The 23,434-nt window shown below is 39.4% G+C and overlaps 1 protein-coding gene across 1 annotated transcript in view; it reads right to left on the bottom strand.

The window, feature by feature from the left end:
- The window catches only part of ATP8A2 (ATPase phospholipid transporting 8A2), a 589,227-nt gene that overhangs the window by 397,735 nt on the left and 168,058 nt on the right, over positions 1-23,434 (bottom strand). Inside the window, exons 12-20 of the mRNA XM_046664988.1 lie at positions 21,842-21,969; positions 20,916-20,993; positions 18,387-18,475; positions 14,430-14,474; positions 12,404-12,479; positions 6,469-6,574; positions 5,653-5,735; positions 2,952-3,001; positions 638-707 (exon numbers count right to left, since the gene is read on the bottom strand). Of these exons, the coding sequence (XP_046520944.1) occupies positions 638-707; positions 2,952-3,001; positions 5,653-5,735; positions 6,469-6,574; positions 12,404-12,479; positions 14,430-14,474; positions 18,387-18,475; positions 20,916-20,993; positions 21,842-21,969 (725 nt within the window). The remainder of the gene's footprint in view (positions 1-637; positions 708-2,951; positions 3,002-5,652; positions 5,736-6,468; positions 6,575-12,403; positions 12,480-14,429; positions 14,475-18,386; positions 18,476-20,915; positions 20,994-21,841; positions 21,970-23,434) is intronic.

Raw genomic sequence — 23,434 nt, forward strand, 5'->3', positions numbered from 1 at the left:
ACACATAAGACCACAATTTAACAGGCTATAGTTTCGCAAGTAAGGATCATAAGCAATAGCATCTTTCCTTAGAGATGATACATTTAGATTTGATTACTAGGAGGCAGGAGGACAAAAGCCTGACCTAGGAAACTGACCAAAGCGGGCAGTAACAATGCGGCCACAGTAGACACGACCCTCGTGCCTCCCACATAGCCCTCTGTGATGAAAAAAAAATAAACCCCAAAATTGAGAAGAATAGCTGCTAGAGAACCAGTACATATTAGAGTCCTTAAAAGAAGATTATCACAGGTCAATATAAAGCACTTTATCTTCCCAAAGTCACAACACAATGGTGGTAAAGTTGGAATCAGAATTCACACACTCGGGATTTTGCATGACACATCAAGTTGCCATTTCTGACACCAACCACAGACTAAAAGCAAGCTTTTCACTGAGCATCCTTGCCATGCTGGCTTGACCCCGCCATGATCTTCAATGGGCTTTTACCACCAAATCAACTTTATGGCCAACCTGAAAGACTCTTTAACCTTGGGCAGGCTATCAGGGAATGATGAGGACAACAGTGAGGAAAACAGCACATCAACCAAGCTTTGCCCAGAACTCTTGCTGTGCAAGACACTCAGCCAGTACTTACGGCCCCTTTACAGTAGAGTCGAAGTTGTCCGGAAGGAGTTCGAACAATCACAGACATTCTTTTTCTGTCACTGTAAGAGTAAAGAAAAGAAAAAAGGAGCTGTCACTGGTCTGCTCTATAGGACCCATTAAACACCAAATAAATTAAAAGGTGGTCTGGTGGTCCCAAAAACAAGCAAGCTCCATTTTTCCCGACCTTCTTCCTCAAAGTCTGACTTTAATTGTCTATCTCCGACTCTTTTTATTTATACATAACAAACATAAGTCTATTCCTTCCTCTGCCATGGAAATTGACTAGTATGGCTATTTCTGGGAGGAGAGACAGAAATGGAGGATTGGAGCATCTGCTGTGTGCATCTAAGTTACTTCTGACGACACTCCGTAAAAGCATCTTTCTTTATTTTACAGCTCAAAAATATTGTAACCTGCCCAGTAAATAGCAAAGTGGGAGATTCAATATAAATCCACTTAACTCAAAGGCTCTTCATTGTGTCTTCTTTTAATAGGAGTAGAAAGAAACTACAAATTTGTAAAACATTCCTACCTTAGCACGTAGGTACACTTTGTCTCTCCTCTCCCTACTCCAACATGTAAGCTTCCTTATTCACCTCTCATCATGACCCACCCTCACTCACTAAGCCTTCAATGGCTCCCATTGTCTACAGATTCCTCCTCTTGCTGATCTCCACCCACCTCTGCAGGCTCACCTCACCTCCTATTAACACTCTCGGGCACCACCAGACTTCAAGAACACCAGAAGACTCACCATTCTCCTCTACACCTCCTGTTCCACTCCTTTGCAGACAACATCTCATCCTGCTGGAACACATCCCAACCACATGGGCCCCAGACCGCCCATCTCTTTGGCCTTTCAGCGAAGTGATTTCCAATGCACTATGAAGCTCCTAAAAGTAGGCAACATTCTCTCTCCATTATCCAAACCCACAGCACTCTATCTGACCTGGATTTGGATTCTCTCTCAACTACCTATAGCCAGGTGCCCTCAGCAAAATTATTGACCCAGCATTTCAGTTTCTGAATGTGTAAAGCAGGGTTGCCACTAATTACATCAAAGAAGTGTTGTCAGGATTAAGTGGCATCTGGAAAAAGATGAGTCAAGTAAAAAGAAATAGAACCACAGCCATAACCACAAATGATCTTTTTTGTGCCCTCTTATTCTCCCCTAACTTTTTAAATACATCCTCATGTCTCCATCCATAGTCACCTATTTATCTATCTCCCTTTTCTCCTCCTCACCCCTCCAATAACTGCTGGTCCCAGTGACTGCAGCCACACAACAGCACATAGTGTCTAGGACATCAACAAGATATGGGGCACAAAAGGTCTGGAGAGATGTACAGTGCGTCCCTCACCTCCACACACAGGAGTCTGTCCCCTGCTCCACACGTGAACTGCTACTGCTATCAACCGCCTCTCTCTCCCACTGAGTACCAACCCCAGGGGCTCCTGACCCACCAAAGGCCAAGTCTGCAGTCCTAAAAGTAAAGACTAGGGCTGGGAAGTATTTCCTACAAGAGGGTGAAAAATTGATCTTTTTCAAATAGCTTACAGCTTACTCAGACACAGAAAATAATTTGTGAATAATTTAACAAATGTTATTTACAAACGCATCTAATTTTAATAATAGGAAAAGATACTTCGAGACAGCAACAGAACCTTGCTCTAGGATTGACAGTTCAATGACAAGAAGGGAAGAAACAAAATATTAAGATATGTTGGGGATTGTTATGACAAACTACAAATGATCCAGGGAAACAAACAATCCAACAAATATTCTCAAGTCTTATATTAAATAAACTCCACTGGGGAAGAATGAGTCCGGTTATGTAGAAGAAAACTGCTCTACTCGGACAAAGCCTCCAGTGAGATGAATTGATCTCATCTGCCTGCATTTGTCAGCTTCCCAGATCCTGCATTGGAGTGCTCAGATGGAGCACGAGCCACGACCTTGTGGGACCTGGGAAAAGCCAACAGAAATAACGCCCTCACATACTCCAAACCAGACAGACGTGTCTGCAGCTACTGATGCCAGAACACCAGGTTCTGGAAATGTAAAGAAAAAGGAGGATATGGAAACATAATGTTTTATTTGAAAAAACAAAGAAAAATGACCCACTTTGCTTTCTTTAATGAAACTTACAAATTCCAAGGAGAAAAGATTTGTAAAGATATACTTACTATATTTAATATTTAAGTACCACATTTAATCTTACCATACAATCATGCAAACACTCTGATGAAGTTGTTAAATATATATATATATTTTATTTCAAGTACAGGAAAGAGAAACATACCTAGAAAATTCCAGGACATTAAGGATTCCAAACGTCTGTTCCTGTCCCATCTAAAGGAAGAAAAACAGGCTCTTAATTGAGGTGCAAATTATTAAAATCTCAAAACAACTGTCTCCCCAATCATGACCATCTCCCTCCCTCTCTATCTTCTATCCCTCTACAAATGCCTTTTCAAGAGTGCTAGTTTCTCACAGGTCACTCTGGTGGAGTCAAAGTGCCCCCTTCTGGTAGAAGCTTCTCATTTTTCTCTAGTTGGTATGGCTGTCATAAGAACCAGCTTGGCATATCCACTTCCAAGACATGAAGATAAAGGACACAAGCTATACAGGTCCATCTGAAACCTTAGGGCCACTTATGCTTCCGAATTCAGAATTTTACACTTTTTATAAAAGTATATGCAAACATCATATACCATAACATCCCCAGGGGGGCTCAGGGCAACACCCTGTAATACAACACATCAATTTTCTGCAGCAAAATGTATGATTATTCACACTAAATGAGATTCATAGAGAACATAAATAGCCTCATGTCACTTCTGGTTAGGTTTTGCTGCCAAATGTCTATGCTCCAAATTTAGGGAAAAAACTTGGAATTCAAAGCTTTTTGGATCTGGGATTTAGAAATAAGAGATTATGAATTTGCATCAGATTTTAGAGCAATTATCAAAGCAATTTTCTTCAGGTTCTTCAAAGTTGTAAAATGAATATTCTCAACTTTTTTCCAGAAGATTCCAGATTATGTGTGTACCATTTCAAACTTTTAAGTCTAATCTGCTATTTCCCCAGTACAACACAGCCATAAGACTGTGGGCTTTGGGGTTCAACAGATATGAGTTCAAATCCAATTTCTGCCATTAAGCGTGTGACTTTTTAATGAATGGTGATAGCGCCTGTCTCCAAGGTTTGCACAAAGCAATCAATGAAGTAACATGCAGAGTACCAAGCGCACGACTGACACAGCGTAGCACTGTCCCATCCACAGCTCCCAGCCCTTCTCTTCTCATCCCAAAACACAACCAAGGATCCACTTAATCTAGCCTTCACAGCCTTTATTGCCCTCTGTCTGCAACCTCCAGTCAGTTCCCTTTCTCCTCAGCCTGTCCCAGCTCCGTCAGACCCCTGTCCGGAGCCATGCCCACTGCTACCCACCCCTCTCTGCACTGCTGTTACATCGACCGCGCCCACCTGCTGCCCACGGACTCAGCTGTCAAGACCACCAGTAAGGCCACTTCATCTAAATAGCTGGTATCCAACTCGAGAACTTGGGTTTGATGATACCTCAGTATTAATGGCTGAATAAGATTCTTAAAGTTATTTATGAATCTTAACTAATCAGGTAGTCTCTTTTACTCCCAGAAATATGGCCCTAATACTGTAATAAAATGATGAAGGGGTGCCATTCCACTTTTCGTCATCATCTAACACCATGACAACAACGTCAAGAGGCACCAGCTGCCCACATTGTGAGCCAAGCAGAAGCGGCCGTCCCCTCCTCCCCCACTCAAGCCGGCGGGTCCCGGCCCCTCCCCGTCCCCACGGCCGCCACGCAGAGAAGGACAGCAGCACCCACACAACTGAAAACCCACAGTAAGGCTGCGTCTCAGACTGACGGGGAGGAAGACTTCCTTTGTGAAAAGCCTCCATAAAGGAAATTCTCTATTCAGTCAGTACTTTGTTCCAACTTTTAATGACTGTACACTTCCCTAACTAAATTCCCTCTGTGGACTGAAATAAAGGACAAATAAATAGGGTCTGACCTCTGTACTCCATAAGAAAAGAAACTGAAAATGCCAAGACATCGGTACTTTGTCTAAGCTTACGATATTTCATAGGTTTTGCATATAAATAAAAGAAAAAACGTACTACTGCCAAGTCAGGATCAACACCAAGCTATTACACCAGTTAAAGTGAACTTCAGACGTATTGAAGACATCTAGAGATTTAAGGATGCACAAAGCCAAAAACTCTGATAACCCACGAGTCCTCCCCGAGCTGCGGAGTGGAGAGCGGAGGCGAGAGCGGGCAGTGACTCCCCCAGGCCCCCAGCGACCCAGACAGGAGCCAAGTGCAGCCCCTCTAACTGGCCAGTCCTAACCACCAATATCCCTACTGCCCAGCTCAAGTGTCCAATTCGATCTTATTCTTGATTTAAACTTTTTTCTTTCCCCAAGTTTCTCCCTCAGGCTCCTTGAGAGGGAAACAGAAAAAGAATCGTAAAATAAACAAACCCTTTGACTTTAGGGAAAAGGAAAACTAATACAGATAAAAAAAGATCTTAAGTGCCAACTCCTTTCTCTCCCATCAAGGAGACTGAAGCCAGCAGACTGAGGGCCTACTGGGCAAGAACTGCCAGGCGCTGAGGATACAAAGAGAGACAGACTCTGCCTCCAGGACAAGCGTGCCATGAACTGTTGCAGAACAAAGACTGGCTTGCTAAGGTCTTTTCTGCAAAGATCACATCAGTATGAAAGACTTGTGAGGAAGCACCTTTAAGAGAGAACAGTTACTGCGTTGCAAAAACAACATGAATAAGCTAATATAATCACATATCATCAGTTCTTCAACAGGTCTAGTTTCTCACAGAAAAAAAATTTGAAATTTAGCTATCCTATTTACAATAGACATGCTATTTCAAATATATAATCTTCAAAAAGAGTAGGTGGTGTGCACCGTCAGGAGGCGCCCAGCGAGTCACTTACTGCTTCTATGATGACCGAGTACGGCGTTCTGGCTGTGAAGACAAAGCCCAGCTTTCTAGCTCCTTTCACCAAAGCAGCTTCATCTGTCAATAAAGAGTTGACGAAGCATTGACTAGCTGCTGGTAATGAGAGAATCCTGTTTACCGAGCACTAGGTTTCAAATTAACAAAATCCACCCCAGGCACAGAGGCCGGGCCTCCCAGACACAGCAGTGAAGACTAAGGAGGCAGAGGCGTGCTCCCTCTCCCCACCCCAGGAGCTGAAGGAGCGCTGCCCGCGCACGGGGAGACACACCAAACTAGCTCACCAGGACACGACTGATGGCGCACCGCCGAGACTCGGGTGGGGTCCAGCTCCCTCTGAGGAACTTAAGTAACATTCCCATGACTTTCTGGCTAAACGTCTACTCTGAATAGGCAGTGCTGGTCCCAGGACTGCAGGACTCACAGAGCACCAGGAAGGGGCTAAACTTAGTGCTCCAGGACACAGCTTCGCCAGCAGTGGGAAATCCCGTGAGGGCGGAGGTGAACAAGGAAGCCAGCGCACTCGCCCTTGAGAGCTTCATCTGGTGCAAGGACTTCTGCCAGGACATGCAAGATGGCCCGGGCCCCCCTGCTGCCCAAGTGTCACCTGAGTCAGGAGGGCTCAGCACCAGGTTTCTCCAGTTTTATCCCTTGCAACCATAACCTGTAGACTGTGTGAGGCCAGAGGCAAACAGCGGGATGTTTGTGGTGCAGGCCGTACCACCGCATCTCCCACAAGTAACTGCAAACACCAAAGTCTCTAGAGAAAGGGAGGGCAGAGCACATCCCTCACCTGGGGAGGAGGCCTGGTAGATGATGTTATCTCCATCCTTCTCGGGAACGACGGTGTGGCACACGGCCAGGAGGGTGAGGAACTCCTGTATGCAAGGAGCTGTGGGCTACAAGCAGGAGACAGAGTTAATCCATCTGTTACAACACCGCTGACATACACTGGAGTTAGAGTCAAGTCACCCCCCGTTTAAACCCTGTAACGGCTTCCTGCTCCATTTAGAACAGAGGTCCAGACGCGTAGCGTGGACTCCAGGTCTGCTGTGGTCTGGCATCTGCTCACCATCTAGCCCCATCTCCTGCCACTCACCCTCCTGTATGTGCTACCAGCCACTGGGGGCTGCAGTTCTTCAGATACGGCAAGCCTTTTCCCACCGTCCCCTCTCCCTCTCCCTGCTTTCAGCCAGGTGTTCTATTCGCTCATCCTCTGTGCTTCAGTTTACCAGTCACTTCCCCTGAGAAGCCTGTCTTGGAACGTCATTCTTGATATGCCAGCCCATGTGGTCAGGTGAGAACCAAGAGGAGGCACATGCCCCCTCCCCTGACTCCCCCAGCAACCTGCCTTGCTCATTTCTAACACTTCAAACACTCCTGCTGCTCACGTGCTTCTTCCCCACTGCCCTACGATCCAGGCAAGCAGGTGTCTGTCTTCCTCACTAACACATTTCCAGCCCAGCAAATAGAGGGCACTGAAATCTATGTTGGCTCAACGTGGCGAGCACTGACTCACCAAACATACGAGTCCCTGGCTTTCTCTCCCACTGTAATGGCACTTACTCCACACCATGTCTGTTCTGTAACTTTATCATCTCTTAAAACATGCAAGGCAGTGCATCCCTTGCCTATTGCCGTTTTAAAAAAAAAAAGAAAAAAAGAGTATTGTCCTGGACACATATTTAATACCTTTCTCCTCCTTGACAAAACCCTGATAATTTTATTGGGACTAGACTATAATTATCATTAGTGAAGAAAAGACATCTTAATACTGTCTACGCATGTGAGAATACAGTATGTCTCCCTATTTATTTAAGGCTTCTAAAACTTCTAAATATAGGCCCTGGCATATTTCCTATTAATTTTTTGATTTATCCAAAATCTATCTGAGTGCCCACTATATGTGAGGCACTATACTAGGTGTTTTATCATCTGCTTTTTATACTATGAACGGAATCTTATTTCCACCACATTTTACAGGAGTTTATTGTTCAAATGTAAGAAAAACATTGGATTTTATAAGTTAATTTAACATCCAATTGTAGCTGACTCCTAGCTACTCTGAGTTTCACTTGAGCCTCCTGGGTTTTCAAAGCAGACAGTTGTAGCATCTGCCATGATAACTTTTCCCTTTTCCTTTCCAGTACAGACACCTGTTTCATTCTCATCTGTGTGTGTGGGGGGGGGTTAGTACTTTAAGAAAGATGCTCAAACACAGGGGTGAACCCAGGCTTCCTTGTCCTGAAGTTATTTTAATGCCAATGTCTTTAATGTTTCCTTTTGAAATAGGCAGCTGGCTATGAATTTGAGATAGATTTGTATTTTCACATCCAGGAAGCAACTTTGTGTTGCTACTTTTTATGGAGTTTTCTTTTTCTTTTCCTTGTTTAGTTTAGTCACAAATAGATGGTGACTAATATTTTAAACATTTTTGGTTTCTCCTCTGAACTGTCACTGTGATTTGAAGCAATTGCATGCAAGCAAATCACAACCGTTTGCATAGCTACTTCTTCTGAGCTCCCACAAAAAGAAAATCCACATTAAATTACAGTTGAGTGAGATCAAGTAAGTCAGAGAATTCACAAATTCCCAAAGGCCTACAATGCAAAAATTGTAAGAAATTTTACCCAAAAGTACTCTAATTCGAGAGCGGAGCTTCAATTCAAGATGGCTTTCTGCATCTGAGAGTTATCAAGCCTGGTCCATCACCTTGTCCCACAGTGAAACTACACAAAGAGGGTCTTTAATCTTACAGCAAATAAGTAAACTTAACAGTGAGATATTTTCTGATTTATAAGAAGAGTTGCACACACATTCAAATTAAGCTTCCACCTTGAGTAGTAGGCCAGACAAAATTCTTAAAAATCCAAAAAAGATTTCTAAGACAAATTAATCTACCTTTGGTTCTCTGCTTAACCTGACATTCTATAAGAAATCAGGAAAAGGAGACAAACTTAATTTGAAGCCTATGGATAAGATGTTCGTAATATGTTTTAGACAAGTGCTCCATGTTTGAAAATAAACATTTTTCTGTAACTCCCAAGGAGAAAATCTTTTTATACCTTCCAAGGACTGATTGTATATTGGAGAAGGTACGCAAGCATGTTTACATGTCTTTTTAGAAGTTAAGACATTTTTATTGTGGAAAAATATACATCATTTCAGTTATGTGTAATTGTACAATTCAGTGGCATTAAATACATTCACCATGCTGTGTACCCATCACTGCTATCTATAACCAAAACTTTTTCATCTTCCCAACAAACCCGGTACCCATCAAACAATAACTCCCTTCTCCCTTCCCCCAGCGCCTCGTCATCTCTACTGTGCTGTCTCCACGAATTTGTGACTCTAGGTACCTCAGAGAAGTGTAATCATACAATATTTATCCTTCAGTTAACAGCTTTTAATCTGCACAAAATGCTTTATATATCTAAAAATGAATATTTTCAATTTATTTGATGAATGTAAAATAGCAGAAAACTATACATGTTTAAAATTGTCTTGCACATCAAATTGCTGCCAGAACGTATCTCAACAATATACATACAAATAATTTCTTCTTGAAAACTTAAGCTCAAAAGTTCTAGGTATAATGATTCAAAAGACAGTTATATGTTCTTCCTTAGAAAATCTTTGGGGAATTCTCCCTCAAACAGGAAGTTACTGGTTAGCAATGTAATCTAGGGACCACATGAATCGTTCCTTGAAATTCACCATAAGTTGATTCTCTGACTAAAAGGCAAATTCCATCTTGGCTATCAGCCCACATAAAGCTTAAAACACAGCCCTAAAGGACCCAGAAAATCAGGAATGATGACCCAAGAAAAACAAAAATTCTGTAGCAGATGGAAGTACTCCCTTGAGAGGAAAGCAAGGGTTTTCTTGGTTCAAATGTTTTGATTTTAGTCAATGGTCCCAAGACAATTTAGATAAGAATGTGGGACATCCAAAGGCTAAATTCTTAAAATGATTCTTCCCTCTTCTCAGCCATATTTTGGCAAAATAACCAAATGATCTAACAGGCCCTGTATTTAAAATATTTACAAACATCCATTGGGTACATTTCATCCAATCCCACACCTCCCCAAAGAAAACTATTGGAGCCTATGGTCCTCATTATTTATAGTGGAGCTAGATGTTAAATGTCATAGGGCTTAATTAGTGCAGTAGCCAAGATGAAGAAGACCTCAGAAGGCTTCAAGGATACAGGAAAGCTTAAAAAGAAGTTAAACATAGGCAAGTAGGCTTTCACTAAAAACTAGAAAATAAATTCCCAAATCTGTGGCCTCATTATGCTTTTAATGCACTGTGAGTATTCAGATTATTAAAATATCCTTAAAAGTCCCCATGTTTTCATCGATGCTTTATGATAATCTCCCTAAGCCAGGGCTTCCTTTTTAGAAGGGCTGCACCTGCCCCTACCCTCATTGGCCTTCCCTCAGGAATGAAAGGAAATTTGGCTCAGGAGGGTAGAAGATGAGGAGGAAATAAAGAAGAAAAAAGAAGTTCATTAACTTCTCACAAGAGTGAAGTTTCTTCCTAAAATGCATGCTATTGATCATGGGACAGGAAATGCTCATTAGAGGGTCCTTATCCACGCTTGGGTCTCCACTCAAGGTCTCCACTCAAATGTCAAGAGAGGACAGGCTCAAGACGGGCATGTGATCAACAGTTAAAAACCCCTAAGAAACCCAGCACACACAAATATGGGTTCGGCTTTGGAAAGAACACCTACATGTGCATGTAAATTAACAGGGCTAAGTATTTAAAGATGTCAAAAATTGGGATCCCATCAGCAGGTGTAGTGGTTTCCCCAGGATCCCTTCTCCAAATGAATGATTTCCCCCCGCCACTGAGTGTCTATGCCAGCCCACATTTAAGTCAGTGAGAATACCATTCAGTGTGGGTAGCGACACTGCTCACATTTCAACAGTTACAGCCATTGCACCCAGCAAAGAGACTGGACTCCTCTATCTACACAAGACAAAATCACCTTCTCAGAAAGTCACATCATGCCTATCCCTATGACACAAAAGTGTACAGTGGCTCTTAATGATTTTACTTGTCTTTTCCCCCAATTAATAGAAATCCCTTGAGTGCTGTTTATTCATCTCTTCCCCTAGCAAGGTGTTTGATATAAAGTAGACCCTTAGATTGTTTGCTAAGTGAATGAATAAATAAGTGAGTCTCTTAAACAGAGATCCAATCGTTTGTTGCTATTCCTAAGGCAACACGGGGATTCCGGGGTATTCAAAACAGTATGCTCATCTCACTTCCTCTGCTGCTTTTTCACCTGTTGATCTACGCTAGGACAACAAATTTGGTGATACCAAACTTAGAGCAGTTTCCTCAGCCTCGATGTCTCTCCTTTCCCATTCACCATCCCAACCCAAACAGACACATTTACTCAACCACTGTCATTACTACCCTCAACCTAAATATGAGAATACTTGAGTCCTCTTTCAGAAAGAAAGTCCTCACAGTGCACTTGTTTCTTTGACACCCTCCTCCAGAGAAGCTTCTTCTGTGACATCACTCTAATGCGTGGAGAATCTCTAGCCTAGTGGCTGGATCATCCTCTAAGACCAAAATCCAAGAAAGGACCACGTCTACGTCCGTGACTGTGACCCAGAGCACAGACTTCAGCAGCGTCCTCTGTGCAGTCTGGGATCAGTCCATCAACATCCCCAGGGGCTGAGGCAGAACATCTGCAACCCAGCCTGTGGTCGTGGGTGCCCTGCATGCTCACTTTTGAGAACCACCGCCAAGAAGGTTTTAGCACTAACAAATGGGCACTAACCACAATCGAGAAGAGAAAAGAAAATTCCCTCACTGAAAACTGAAAGTTTTAAATATATCTATCTCTAAAGAAAATTTTGGGAAGATAACATTTCAATTTTGCTCAAGTTTACCTAAATTTAGAATTAAAATTTTTCCTGAAAAAATTATTCTCATTAGATCTAATTTATACTGACTAATTTATACTAATTTAAACTGGTTGTGAAATGTTTTGATCATTGAATATTTTTCTAAGTTGGTATTTTTCAGAGTAGCCTTTAAAACAGAAATGAATTCATGTGATCCTGCAGTTAATCCTTGTTTGTTGCAACAGTTGAGATAGTGTGATGTCATAGTTAAGAACTGAACAGACTAAGGTTCTGAGTCTCATTTCTACATTTGTTTGCTGGGTAACTCTTGGCCAAGTCAATCTTTCTATGCAACTTCCTATCACCTCTCTAGGGTGACTCGAGTGCTAAAGGAAATACATGTCAAATGTCTGGCACGTAGTAGGATGCTATAAATGCTACATGTTATTATATCTTACTGTTGTTTCCTAAATTATCCTAGTCAAAGGATATTGCAATTTCTTTTCAAAATATACGACCTGTTAGAGTCACAACTGTGAAGAAATGGTACTGCAGAAATCTTCCAAAGAACAGAAATCTGAGATGTTAGAGAATTCTATGAAGATTTGTGGTAATCTTGATATACTACTTTATAACTTCACCACATATTTAATTCAGCCTTACATTAACTTATGCAAAGTGTTAACCACAAAGCATTTGTTTAAGATCACTTCCCTGAAGTACTAACACCATGAAAGTGAGATTGCATCTCTTCCCCAGGCTCCGAAATTGCAACTTTCAAGATACTACACATGCACATAAATAAAACTGCATCATAAGCTATTTAATGTCCTAGAAGCAAAATCGTGACCTTACATGCTGATCCTCAATATTCTTCAAGAGCCTGGGATCATCAAAGTCACATGAATCGCTAGGGGGAGGAGTTATCCGGCTGCAAGAGAGAATGGAAAATATTTATTCAGTTCAAAAGTTCCTTTAAGATAACTCAGACCTTGTAAGAAGAACCATACCTAAAAAGCCTATAGATTTATATTAAACTTCTAAAGATTTGGAATACTATATATTATTTCAAACCTCATGACAGAAAATCTTTGACCTTACTATAAATAATGTATTTTATAAGTTATTATAAACAACATAGTTACAAAGAGAAGAAACAGAGGCAAGGATCAACAGCATGACTTTGTCATTTTAGTTGGTCTCTGTACGACTTCTACCAGGGAAAACTTCCAAGAGTGCCTGCTCAAAGCAGATAAAATGAGAGCAATTACTGCATCGTACCTATACAATCATTTATGGCCAGAGCGCATATGTAGGCAAGAGTAGGAGGCAATAATCATGAGAAAGCAAACTTGCTATGTTAGCTGTGTGCTATCACATTGAAGAAAATGTGAAGGGTTAAGTATTTTCACATATCTCCACTCCTTCCTGAAACCCTTTCTTCAGGAGAAAGACAATGGAAGAAGAGAAGACAGCAGAGTTGAGGTCAGTCCAAATTCTGAGTAGATATCAGAGTTTAGTGCAGGAGAGAAAGCAAAAACCAACAGCTTGCAAGGGGAAGCACATAAATGTGCAGCCTGACGCTCCTAGCAGAACCTTGTGAAAGCTGAGGAAATGGCAGCATAAGGTACCTGGGAGATAAAGGAAGGGTTGAAAACAGGAGTACTTCCAAATCCACCTGAGGAAAAATCAGCCTGCAAGAACTCTCCCTCATGACAGGTGGCCAGGCAACTGAACCTTCTGCACCCAGAAAAAATGGAAGTTTATCCTTAGAGAAGTTAAACCAGAGTAGCCTGGGATGCAGGGACACCATGCACACAGGCAGGTAGAGTGAGGCATCCTCCCAAGATAGGAGTTTTAAGTGCCATCCTATATATGATGAAAGGTATGATTACCAACCCTAGGCCTCCACTCAGCAACCATAACAGCTGCACCCAGATTTACAGCCCTTGAAGGAAACTGGAGAATTTATCTCATGAGAAGATGATCGATCAGCTCGCAAGAAAGACCCACAGACACTGACATCCAGGGATCCTCTAACCAAATGGTGGGTCCTGGCTGGTCATCCAGAGAGAAATCACTGAGTCATCAACCACACTCTCCCCCCCTACACACACGGCCCTACCAATCAGCTTTGTTAGTGTCTGGTTCTTAAAACATGAGCAGACAACATCATTAGTCCTAAGGGAGATGCAAATCAAAACTACAATGAGATATCACTTCACACCCACTGGGATGACTATTATATTTAAAAACAAACACACAAACAGAAATTAACAAACGTTATGACGATGTGGTAAAATTGTGCATTACTGGTGGGAATGTAAAATGGCAGAGCTATTATGAAAAAAATGTTGAGTGGTTCCTCAAAAAGTTAAACATAGAATTGCCACATGACCCAGCAATCCACTCTTAGGGATATACTCAAAAGAACTGAAAGCAGAGACTCAGATTCTTATACACCAAAGTTTGTAGCAGCATTAGCCACAATAGCTAAAGAGTGCAAATAACCCAAATGCTCATCGACAGATGAATGGATAAAGAAAATGTGGTATCTACATACAATGGAATATTATTCAGCCTTTAAAAGGAATAAAATTCTGATACATGCTACAGCATACATGCTACAATCTTAAAGACATGCTATGAAGTGGGAAGTGAGTGGGAAGTACTGGGCCAACAGCTGGCTATTTTTTGTTAAAGCCTTATAGTATCACTGGACCTTTAAAACCATATTCATACTTAAATTTTATTCTAGTTCTCTCTTTAAATAACATATATGCAACTCTTATTCACAAAATATTCATGTGAGAAATGCCAACATAAAATTGTTCCAAAGCTTTTCCCACTAAAGCATCAAGAAGCACTAGAATCTACTTACCTGAAATCATCTGAGGATGGCTCTCTTGTCAACTCTGGAAAATGACTGCCAGAGACAGGGAAACAGAGTGGTCACAAAACTGTGATCAAAAGACAGGCATTCACACATGGAACATTCTCCAGGGTAGATCATATAATAGGCCAAAAAACAAGTCTTAATAAATTTAAGAAGACTGAAATTATATCAAGCATCTTTTCCAACCACAATGGTATGAAACTAGAAATCAATTACAAGAAGAAAACTGGAAAATGCATAAATATGTGGAGATGAAACCACATGCTGCTGAACAACCAATAGGTCAAAGAAGAAATCAAAAGAGAAATCAAAAAAATATCTTGAGACAATAGAAAATGGAAATGCATAGCAAAACTTATGGGATGCAGCAAAAGCAGTGCTTAGAGGAAAGTTCATAGTGATAAATGCCTGCTTCAAGAAACAAGAAAAATCTCAAACAACTTAACTTTACATCTCAAATAACTAGAAAAAGAAGAACAAATGAAGCCCAAAGTTAGTAGAAAGAAGGAAATAACAAAGAGCAGAGCAGAAATAAATGAAATAGAGGCCAAAAAGACAATAGAAAAGATCAACAAAACTCAGACCTAGTTCTAGGAAAAGATAAACAAAATTGAAAAATCTTTAGACAACTCACCAAGAAAAAAAGAGAGAGGACTCAAATAAAATCAGAAGTGAAAGAGGAGATGTTACAACTGATAACACATAAATAAAAGGATAAGAGACTACTATGAGCAATTATATGCCAACAAATTGGACGACCTAGAAGAAATGAACATACAATTTAGAAACTTACAACCTCCAAGACTGAATAATGAAGAAATAGAAAATCTGAACAGACCAATTACTAGTAAGGAAATTGAATTAGTAATCAAAAACCTCCCAATAAACAAACGTCCAGGACCAGACAGCTTCACTGGTAAATTCTTGCAAATATTCAAAGAAGAATTAATACGAATAATTCTCAAACTCTTCCAGAAAACAGAAGAGGAGGGAACACTTCCAACTCATTTTATGAGGCCAGCAATATCCTGATACCAAAATCAGACAAGGACACGACAAGAAAACAAAACTATAGACTAATATCCGTGATGAACATAGATGCAAAAATCCTCAACAAAATATTAGCAAATCAAATTCAACAATACATTAAAAGGATCCTACACCATGATTAAGCAAGATTTATTCCAGGGATGCAGGGATGGTTAAACATCAGCAAATAAATCAATATGATACACATTAACAAAATGAAGGATAAAAATCATATGATCATCTCAATAAATGCAGAAAAAGCATCTGATAAAATTCAACATCCATTTATGATAAAAACTCTCAACAAAGTGGGTATAGAGGGAATGTATCTCAACATAACAAAGGCCATATATGACAAGCCCACAGCTAACATCATACTCAACAGTGAGAAGCTGAAAGTCTTTCCTCTAAGATTAGGAATAAGACAAGAATGCCCACTCTTGCCACTTTTATTCAACATAGTACTGGAAGTCCTAGCCAGAGCAATTAGGCAAGAAAAAGAAATAAAAGCCATCCAATTCAGAAAAGAAGTAAAACTGTCACTTTTTGCAGATGACATGATATTATACATAGAAAACCCTAAAGATCTCATCAAAAAACTGTCAGACAGAACTAATAAAAAAATTCAGTAAAGCTGCAGGATATAAAATCAATACACAAAATCTGTTGCATTTCTAAAAACTAATAATGAATGATCAGAAGGATATTAAGAACACAATCCCATTTACAATTGCATCAAAAAAAATAAATTAAATACCTAGGGATAAATTCAACCAAGGAAGTGAAAGACCTGTACACTGAAAATTATAAGACATTAATGAAAGAAATTGAAGAAGATACAAATAAATGGAAAGACGTTCTGTGCTCATGGATTAGAAGAATTTATATTGTTAAAATGTCCATAGTACCCAAAGCAATCTACAGATTCAGTGCAATCCCCATAAAAATTCCAATGTGATTTTTCACAAAAATAGAACAAACAATCCTAATTTTTATGAAACCACAAAAGACCTAAATTGCGAAAGCAATCTTGAGAAACAAAAACAAAGCTTCAGGCATCATGCTTTCTGATTTCAAACCATATTACAAGGCTATAGTAATCAAAAGAGTATGATACAGGCATAAAAACAGACACATAGATCAATAAAACAGAGTATACAGCCCAAAAATAAACCTACGAATACATGGTTAATTAATTTATGAAAAAGGACCCAAGAATACATAACGGGGAAAGGATAGTCTGTTCAATAAACGGTGTTAGGAAAATTGGACAGTCACAAGCAAAAGAATAAAACTGGACCATTATCTTACACCACCATACACAAAAATTAACTCAAAATGAATTAAAGACTTGAATGGAGACCCGAAACCTCCTAGAAGAAAACATAGGGGGTAAGCTCCTTGACATTGGTCTCAGTGATGATTTTTTGGATATGACACCAAAAGCAAAGGCAACGAAAGCAAAAATAAAGAAGTGGGACTATATCAAACTAAAAAGCTTCTGCACAGCAAAGGAAACCATCAACAAAATGAAAAGGAAATCTACTGAATGGGAGAAAATATTTGTAAGTCATATATCTGATAAGGGATTAATATCCCTTATATATATATCATATATAAAGAATTATACAACTCAATAGCACAAATACAAACAATCCAATTTAAAAATGGGCAGCACATCTGAAGATATTTTTCCAAAGGAGACATACAGATGAAAAGGTGCTTGAGAAATGCAAATCAAAGCCACAATGAGATATCGCCTCACACCTGCTAGAATGGCTATCATCAAGAGACAAGAAACAACAAGTGTTGGCAGAGATATGGGGAAAAGGGAACCCTTGTGCACTGTTGATGGGAATGCAAATTGTTAGAGCCACTATGGAAAACACATGGAGGGTCCTCAAAAAACTGAAAATAGAACTACCATATGATCCAGCATTTCCACTTCTGGGTATTTATCCAAAAGAAAAAACACACTAACTCAAAAAGATATATGTACTCCTATGTTCATTGAAGCATTATCCACAATAGCCAATCACAAAAACAACTTAAGTGTCCACTGACGGATGAATGGATAAAGAATATGTGGTATATACACAATGGAATATTATTCAGCCATAAAAAAGAAGGAAATCTTGCCATTTACAACAACACAGATGGATCTTGAGAATATTATACTAAGTGAAATAAGTCATACAGAGAAAGACAGATACTGTGTGATCTCACTTACAAGCGGAATCTAAAAGAAAAAAACACACACAAACACAAGCTCATAGATACAGAGAACATACTGGCGCTTGCCAGAGGCAGGGGTAGGTGAAATGAGTGAGGGGGTCAAGAGTTGTAAAATAAATAAGTCATGGGGATATAAGTACAGCATGGTGACTAAAGTTAATAATACTGTATTATACATTTTAAAGTTGCTAAGAAAATAAATCTTAAAATTTCCATGATGAGAAAAATCAAATTTCATAACTATGTATGATGACGAATATTAACTAGGCTTATTGTGGTGATCATCTGGCAATATATACAAATATCAAATCATTGTGTAGTACATCTGAAACTAGTATAATGTTACATGTCAATTATACCTCAATTTAAAAAAAGACAGGCATTCAGATCAAAACATGAGTCAGAAATTTATAATTATTAGATTAGAAATATAAATTCATGGATTCCGTGGGATTTCTCACTAGGTTAATATCTGCAGAAATAAATAATGCTTTAACTGTGCAAAGCTGAGACTCATTAAGTTTTCAACATATTCAACAGTAACTGCATATCTAAATCCCTCATAAATATCTTTTCAAAATATCAGAAAATCAAGCTATTTGACTAAGCAGCTAAAAATGAAGTCATTTTGTTGAATGAACGCAAATCAAATTTTCAACAAGCGCTGAACGCACTCACCCGTAGGTCACTCCAGCGATGCTGCACTTCTTGAAGTTCATGATATTGCACGTAAGAGTTCCAGTCTTGTCAGAAAATAGGTATTTTACCTAAAGCAAAGAATAGAAGAAACATACATTAAGAATGTAACAAGATGCAAAGGCCAATAAAAGAAGTCTTTCCATCTACATTTTTCAAAATCTATAAAAAGGTAAATATCCTTAAAGCAAGCAAAATATATTTTATAATTGTATACATTATATATAATCATTATAATTATACATCACTAGAAAATTAATATATTTTAATGCTTAGACCACTTAAAAAACCTTCTTCAGTAACTAATTCTAGAGTCCAATTGTGTGGAAATGTGCAAAGGCGGCTCCAGCAACAGCCATTTCAGATCGCTAAGCATACGCACTAAACCTGCCACAAGGCACCTCAAAGATTCACCTCATTCTTCAAGAGAGCCCCATGATTTTCTGTTCTCGCATCTAGTATGTCAAAGACAACAAGCTCAGACTTCGGCAGCCCTCAAAACATTTCTTTTTAAGGGTCCATCCCCTCGCTGGATTAAGAAGGCAAATCCTGAACTGGCAGAGAACAAACTCGAAGCTTCTGAGTCACTCTCTCAGTTAAGACTACAGGAAGGCAGCAGGAACTGCTTACAGACTACATAACTTCCCAAGATACAAACTTTTACAGATTTAATACACTGGGCTCTCAGTATAGCAGGTGAAAAGAGAAATTTCTGAAGGTCAACAAGCACACCATTTTGACATGATTAACTGAATGCAAAAGAGATGAACTCCAGATGCACGTGTGCTGTGCGAATTAGGCTCCCTCAGGTGGATAATGTGATGGGGAAGAGAACTCAGGACCACGAGAGGAGAAACAGTCCAGTTCAGGCTCTGGATACGAGCTCGTCATGTGGACTCTGGAGAAGTCACCTCTTCCTGCTTGGCCTCAGTTTCCACATCTATGAAATAAAGGGTTTGGCCAGAAGATAAATAACATCATTCGATGTGTACCATTCTTGGGAAATTATGTCACAGATTGGTGAGGGGGCAGTACTTAACAGAACGGACTCCAGTAACAATTCCAGTTTCTCAGCGGTTTTCTAAAGAGGGATCATGATTGTTGCTGGATAATAGATGTACTCCAGGGACCCCAAAGCACGGTTCCAGGGAAGGCGTGCTGTACTGTTTTATAGGACAGGGATTAACAACATGAGTTGTTTACTCTGCACTTGTTCTGAATGATTCAATGTAAGCAAGTATACTGAGAATTATTTTCAAAGCAATCAAAGGAACTTTAAGTAAAGAAAGATTATTAATGCTTCTAAAGAAGTCAAATATTACATAGAAATACGAAATTAGTACACTATGGGTAAGTACAGCTATAAATAAGTTTTTATGTAAGTGTTATATGCAGTAAGTCTAGGGGTATAAAAAATTGAGTAGAATCAGCCTTCTAATAAGCAATGTTTCCTTTTACCTCTTTCTAAAAAACTAAAAAATTATCTTAAAATATTTAAAAAATGAAAATTTTATAATAAGGAATTAACAAGATTTGCTTATCCTTTAAGTTCCAACTCAAAAGTACATCCTCATGCAAACTTTCCCCATATATCCAATTAGGATGAATTATTTCATCTTGGGTGCAACTTGAGCACTTTCAATCTTCAATGATTCAGGCCCGGTTCAATGGCACCTGAGAACACTGACATACTGAGCCCTGTGCTAAACTGATCAAGGAAACCAAGACCTTATGTTGGGCGCATCCGTGCCCTTGAATGGGCGCTAAAGTCAAGAGGGAAACAGACCCTGCATCACCATCATGTCTCTTGTTCTACTGTATTTATGTTTGGAAAGACTGCTATGGGAACATAGAAGAGAGATAAACTAACTTACCCGGAAAACTGGAACAAGGTTCAAAGAGGAGGCAAATTTAGTCTAATATATAGCTCCTACCTCATAGGGTTGTTGAAAGGTTTAAATGAGATGTATAAAATGAAATTATAATCTTTAATTACAATGCATTCAAAATAAGTTATTCCTTGCAGTAATTTCAACATAAAATGAAAACATAATGCAAAGGCAACTGGGGTTTGGAGGCGATGGTGGGAAAAAAACTGGTTCCCTGTAGTATTCCAGAGACAAAAATCTGGAACATTTGCTGGAAACATGTCCTTCATATTAGCCCCCACATGTAGGATTGTTCAGTATCTGAGTATCCTAACCATTATCTTCTCTATCATTTGCTCCTGATAAACAATTTTAAGAGTCCAAAATAATGTTATACTGTATTTTTTGTACTAAATTTTTTGCAGCTACCTTCTAGGTGGTAAGATATATCCATACCTTAAAATGCAAGTCAAAACAGATTGACATTTGCATTTAACAATACTCTCAAATACTATATAACTTTTCAGACATCAAAACCACATTCATAGATAACTATTTTTGCAAAATCTCTCCATGGTTCTTCTAACACTCATCTCCCTCATGCTCATGTCACTGTTCCCAAAGTCCCCAAAGAGGCACTCACCTGCCCAAGCTCTTCATTAAGGTTTGATGTCCTGGCCATTGCAGGAGTGTCATTTCCAAGATAATACATATCTGTGTCCTGAAAGAGAGAAAGGGGGGCACCTCAGAAAGTGTATACCATTAATCCTTCATTTAAATTAACACAGAAAAGAAGCTAAAAACAGATAACTTAATATAAATGCTAATTTTTAATTTGGGGATGAAAATACAGTGGCTATTGTGTGATACAAAGAGAAAACATGGGAATTTATATGGAGAAGATTTGGTTTCAAGATAATCGTCTGATGACCTAGAGGGACTCACACTTCTGAGCTCAGCTAACATCTTGTTCACAGAATTGTTATGAAGATCAAATAAAACGCAGAGGAAAGCACCTAGTCTACATATACTGGTTGGTGAAGTGAAATGCTTAATGGCCCTGACAGTTCCTTAAAAATTCCATTTCCACTCTTACAATGGAACCCATGTTTACTGTCACCATGAATTTTGATACATAATGAACACTGATATAGACACACACAGGAGATCTTTTCTTCAGCACTAAATTAGACTTCAAAAGCATGAACAACAGCTGCAGCCATTTTATCCCAACTCACCAGAAGACATGTACCTGCTAAGCATTCTGCCTCCATTATCTCACTTAATCCTCACAAGTACCTTGAATCAGGACTACTGTCCTCCCCACTTCACAGACCAGGAAGCTGAGACGTTAGGTAACAAGTCACTGCCATCATGGCTCAGGGACACCCTGGCCGGAGATCCCTTGCCAGTTGTCTGGCTAGTTTAACTTCCAGACCAAAGCATAAATTACCTACATTCTTCCTTTCCTTGGAGCTCAATTAAATGACTAAGGCTCTGAGAAAGTATTTGAAAATAGTAGTTGACAATTCTCCAGCAGCTCAACTTTTGAACTACTGTGATACTCACCCAGTTTATAAAAAGGGCTTGAGTGTATTTCACAACCTCAAGAGTCACCAACAGACTGATGGGAATAAGATTGTTGTACAAGATGATGAATGTCAACAAGTTATATCCAAAATTATCCGAGCTTGTGTCTGTGGAAGAAAACCATAATATCTCTATAGCTTTAGTTAGTCTCCACTCAGTTTCCTTTTATTTTATTATTTTGGAATTTTTCTAAAAGATGTTCAGAAAAAAGTCAATTGGCTTATGTATAAATTTAGAGATTCAAGTTAAAGTAGTTACTGAGTACCTACTATGTGGTGCCAACTGTGAACACAAAGACTATTAAGACATGATCCCTTCCAATAAAGAGCTGGCTTCTCATAGGAGTTTGCGGGGAAGGGGAGTAAGCAGAAGCAAGTATGCCCCTCAGTGTGACTATGCAGCAGCAGGCTTCATCTATTCAAGAGGAGTTCACGGGGCACTACAGAAACCAGGACAGGAGGGATTTTTAACGAGAAGGCATGGTCACTGAAGGCCATCCAGAAGAACAGAGGCTTTATTTAAGTTTTGGAAGACAGAGAGATGACAGCTAACTAAAAAGGATGCAGAAAAGAGGACAGCCATTTGAAACGGTTGTAAGAAATATCTACAACCTCATTCGAGTATGAGTATATTTGGGACATTCCAAAGAATTGGTAAAATGGAAAAAAAAGTGTGAACAGGGAAAACAGGCAGAGTTGGAGACTATTTATTGAAGATAAGAGAAGGAATGTCTTTATGGAAGACGATCCCCAAAGATGAACCAAGACTCCTAAGGGATGGACTCCAAAGCAGAGGCAGGACCAGGAAGGGGGAAAGAGGTCAAGTTCTATGACTACCAAAAGGGGAGAGCTCTTTGAACTGAAGTCAAAGCTCCAACAATGCAATGTGACAATGCAAATGTGGAGTTTGATGGCTTTCACAAGAGAGCTACTCAGACTTTACCATAAGGATAACAAGACAGAAAGCATTATGGGTAAGACAAAAAGATCATTCTCCCACTGTAAACTATGCAGCTAGTACTGGAGTTGGATATAATCTAAGCAATTTACCACAAAGCCTGTATACCAAGATAGTGTCAATGCTGTTTATTTACTCAGACCACGACATTTTGGAAAAACATATGTATATAGAATGTCAGTCTTCACATTTGAAGCTAGACATATAACACAGTCCAAATCCAAATTTTAAGAACCAAAATCAAAGGATTTTGATGCAAGCTACAACTGAAGTCGCAGTCACATTTCCCACATTTGTAAAGTGGCGGCAAGAGTTCTCCTGGGCAGTTCAAAGTGTATGAGTTTTTCACATGAGATAATTAGAAAAGGAAAAAATGTTTTGATAGGTTTAACTAAAATATTTTGAAAGATGGAAATAACAACAACCCCAAGAAAATATCCCAAAATTTTCAAATTCAAATTTATTTTAAAAATTGACATTAAATCTTATTTATTTTCTGGAATTGCTGTGTAAACAGATTGGCAAATCTTCTCTCAAAAAAAAGCAATAAAACTGGACAAAATTGTCAAAAAACAAGCATTTAAAGTGTTTGGAAATTGATCAGAGAGCATAAAA

The sequence above is a fragment of the Equus quagga genome, chromosome 6 (assembly GCF_021613505.1).
Source record: "Equus quagga isolate Etosha38 chromosome 6, UCLA_HA_Equagga_1.0, whole genome shotgun sequence".
In the NCBI taxonomy this organism is placed as follows: Eukaryota; Metazoa; Chordata; class Mammalia; order Perissodactyla; family Equidae; genus Equus; species Equus quagga.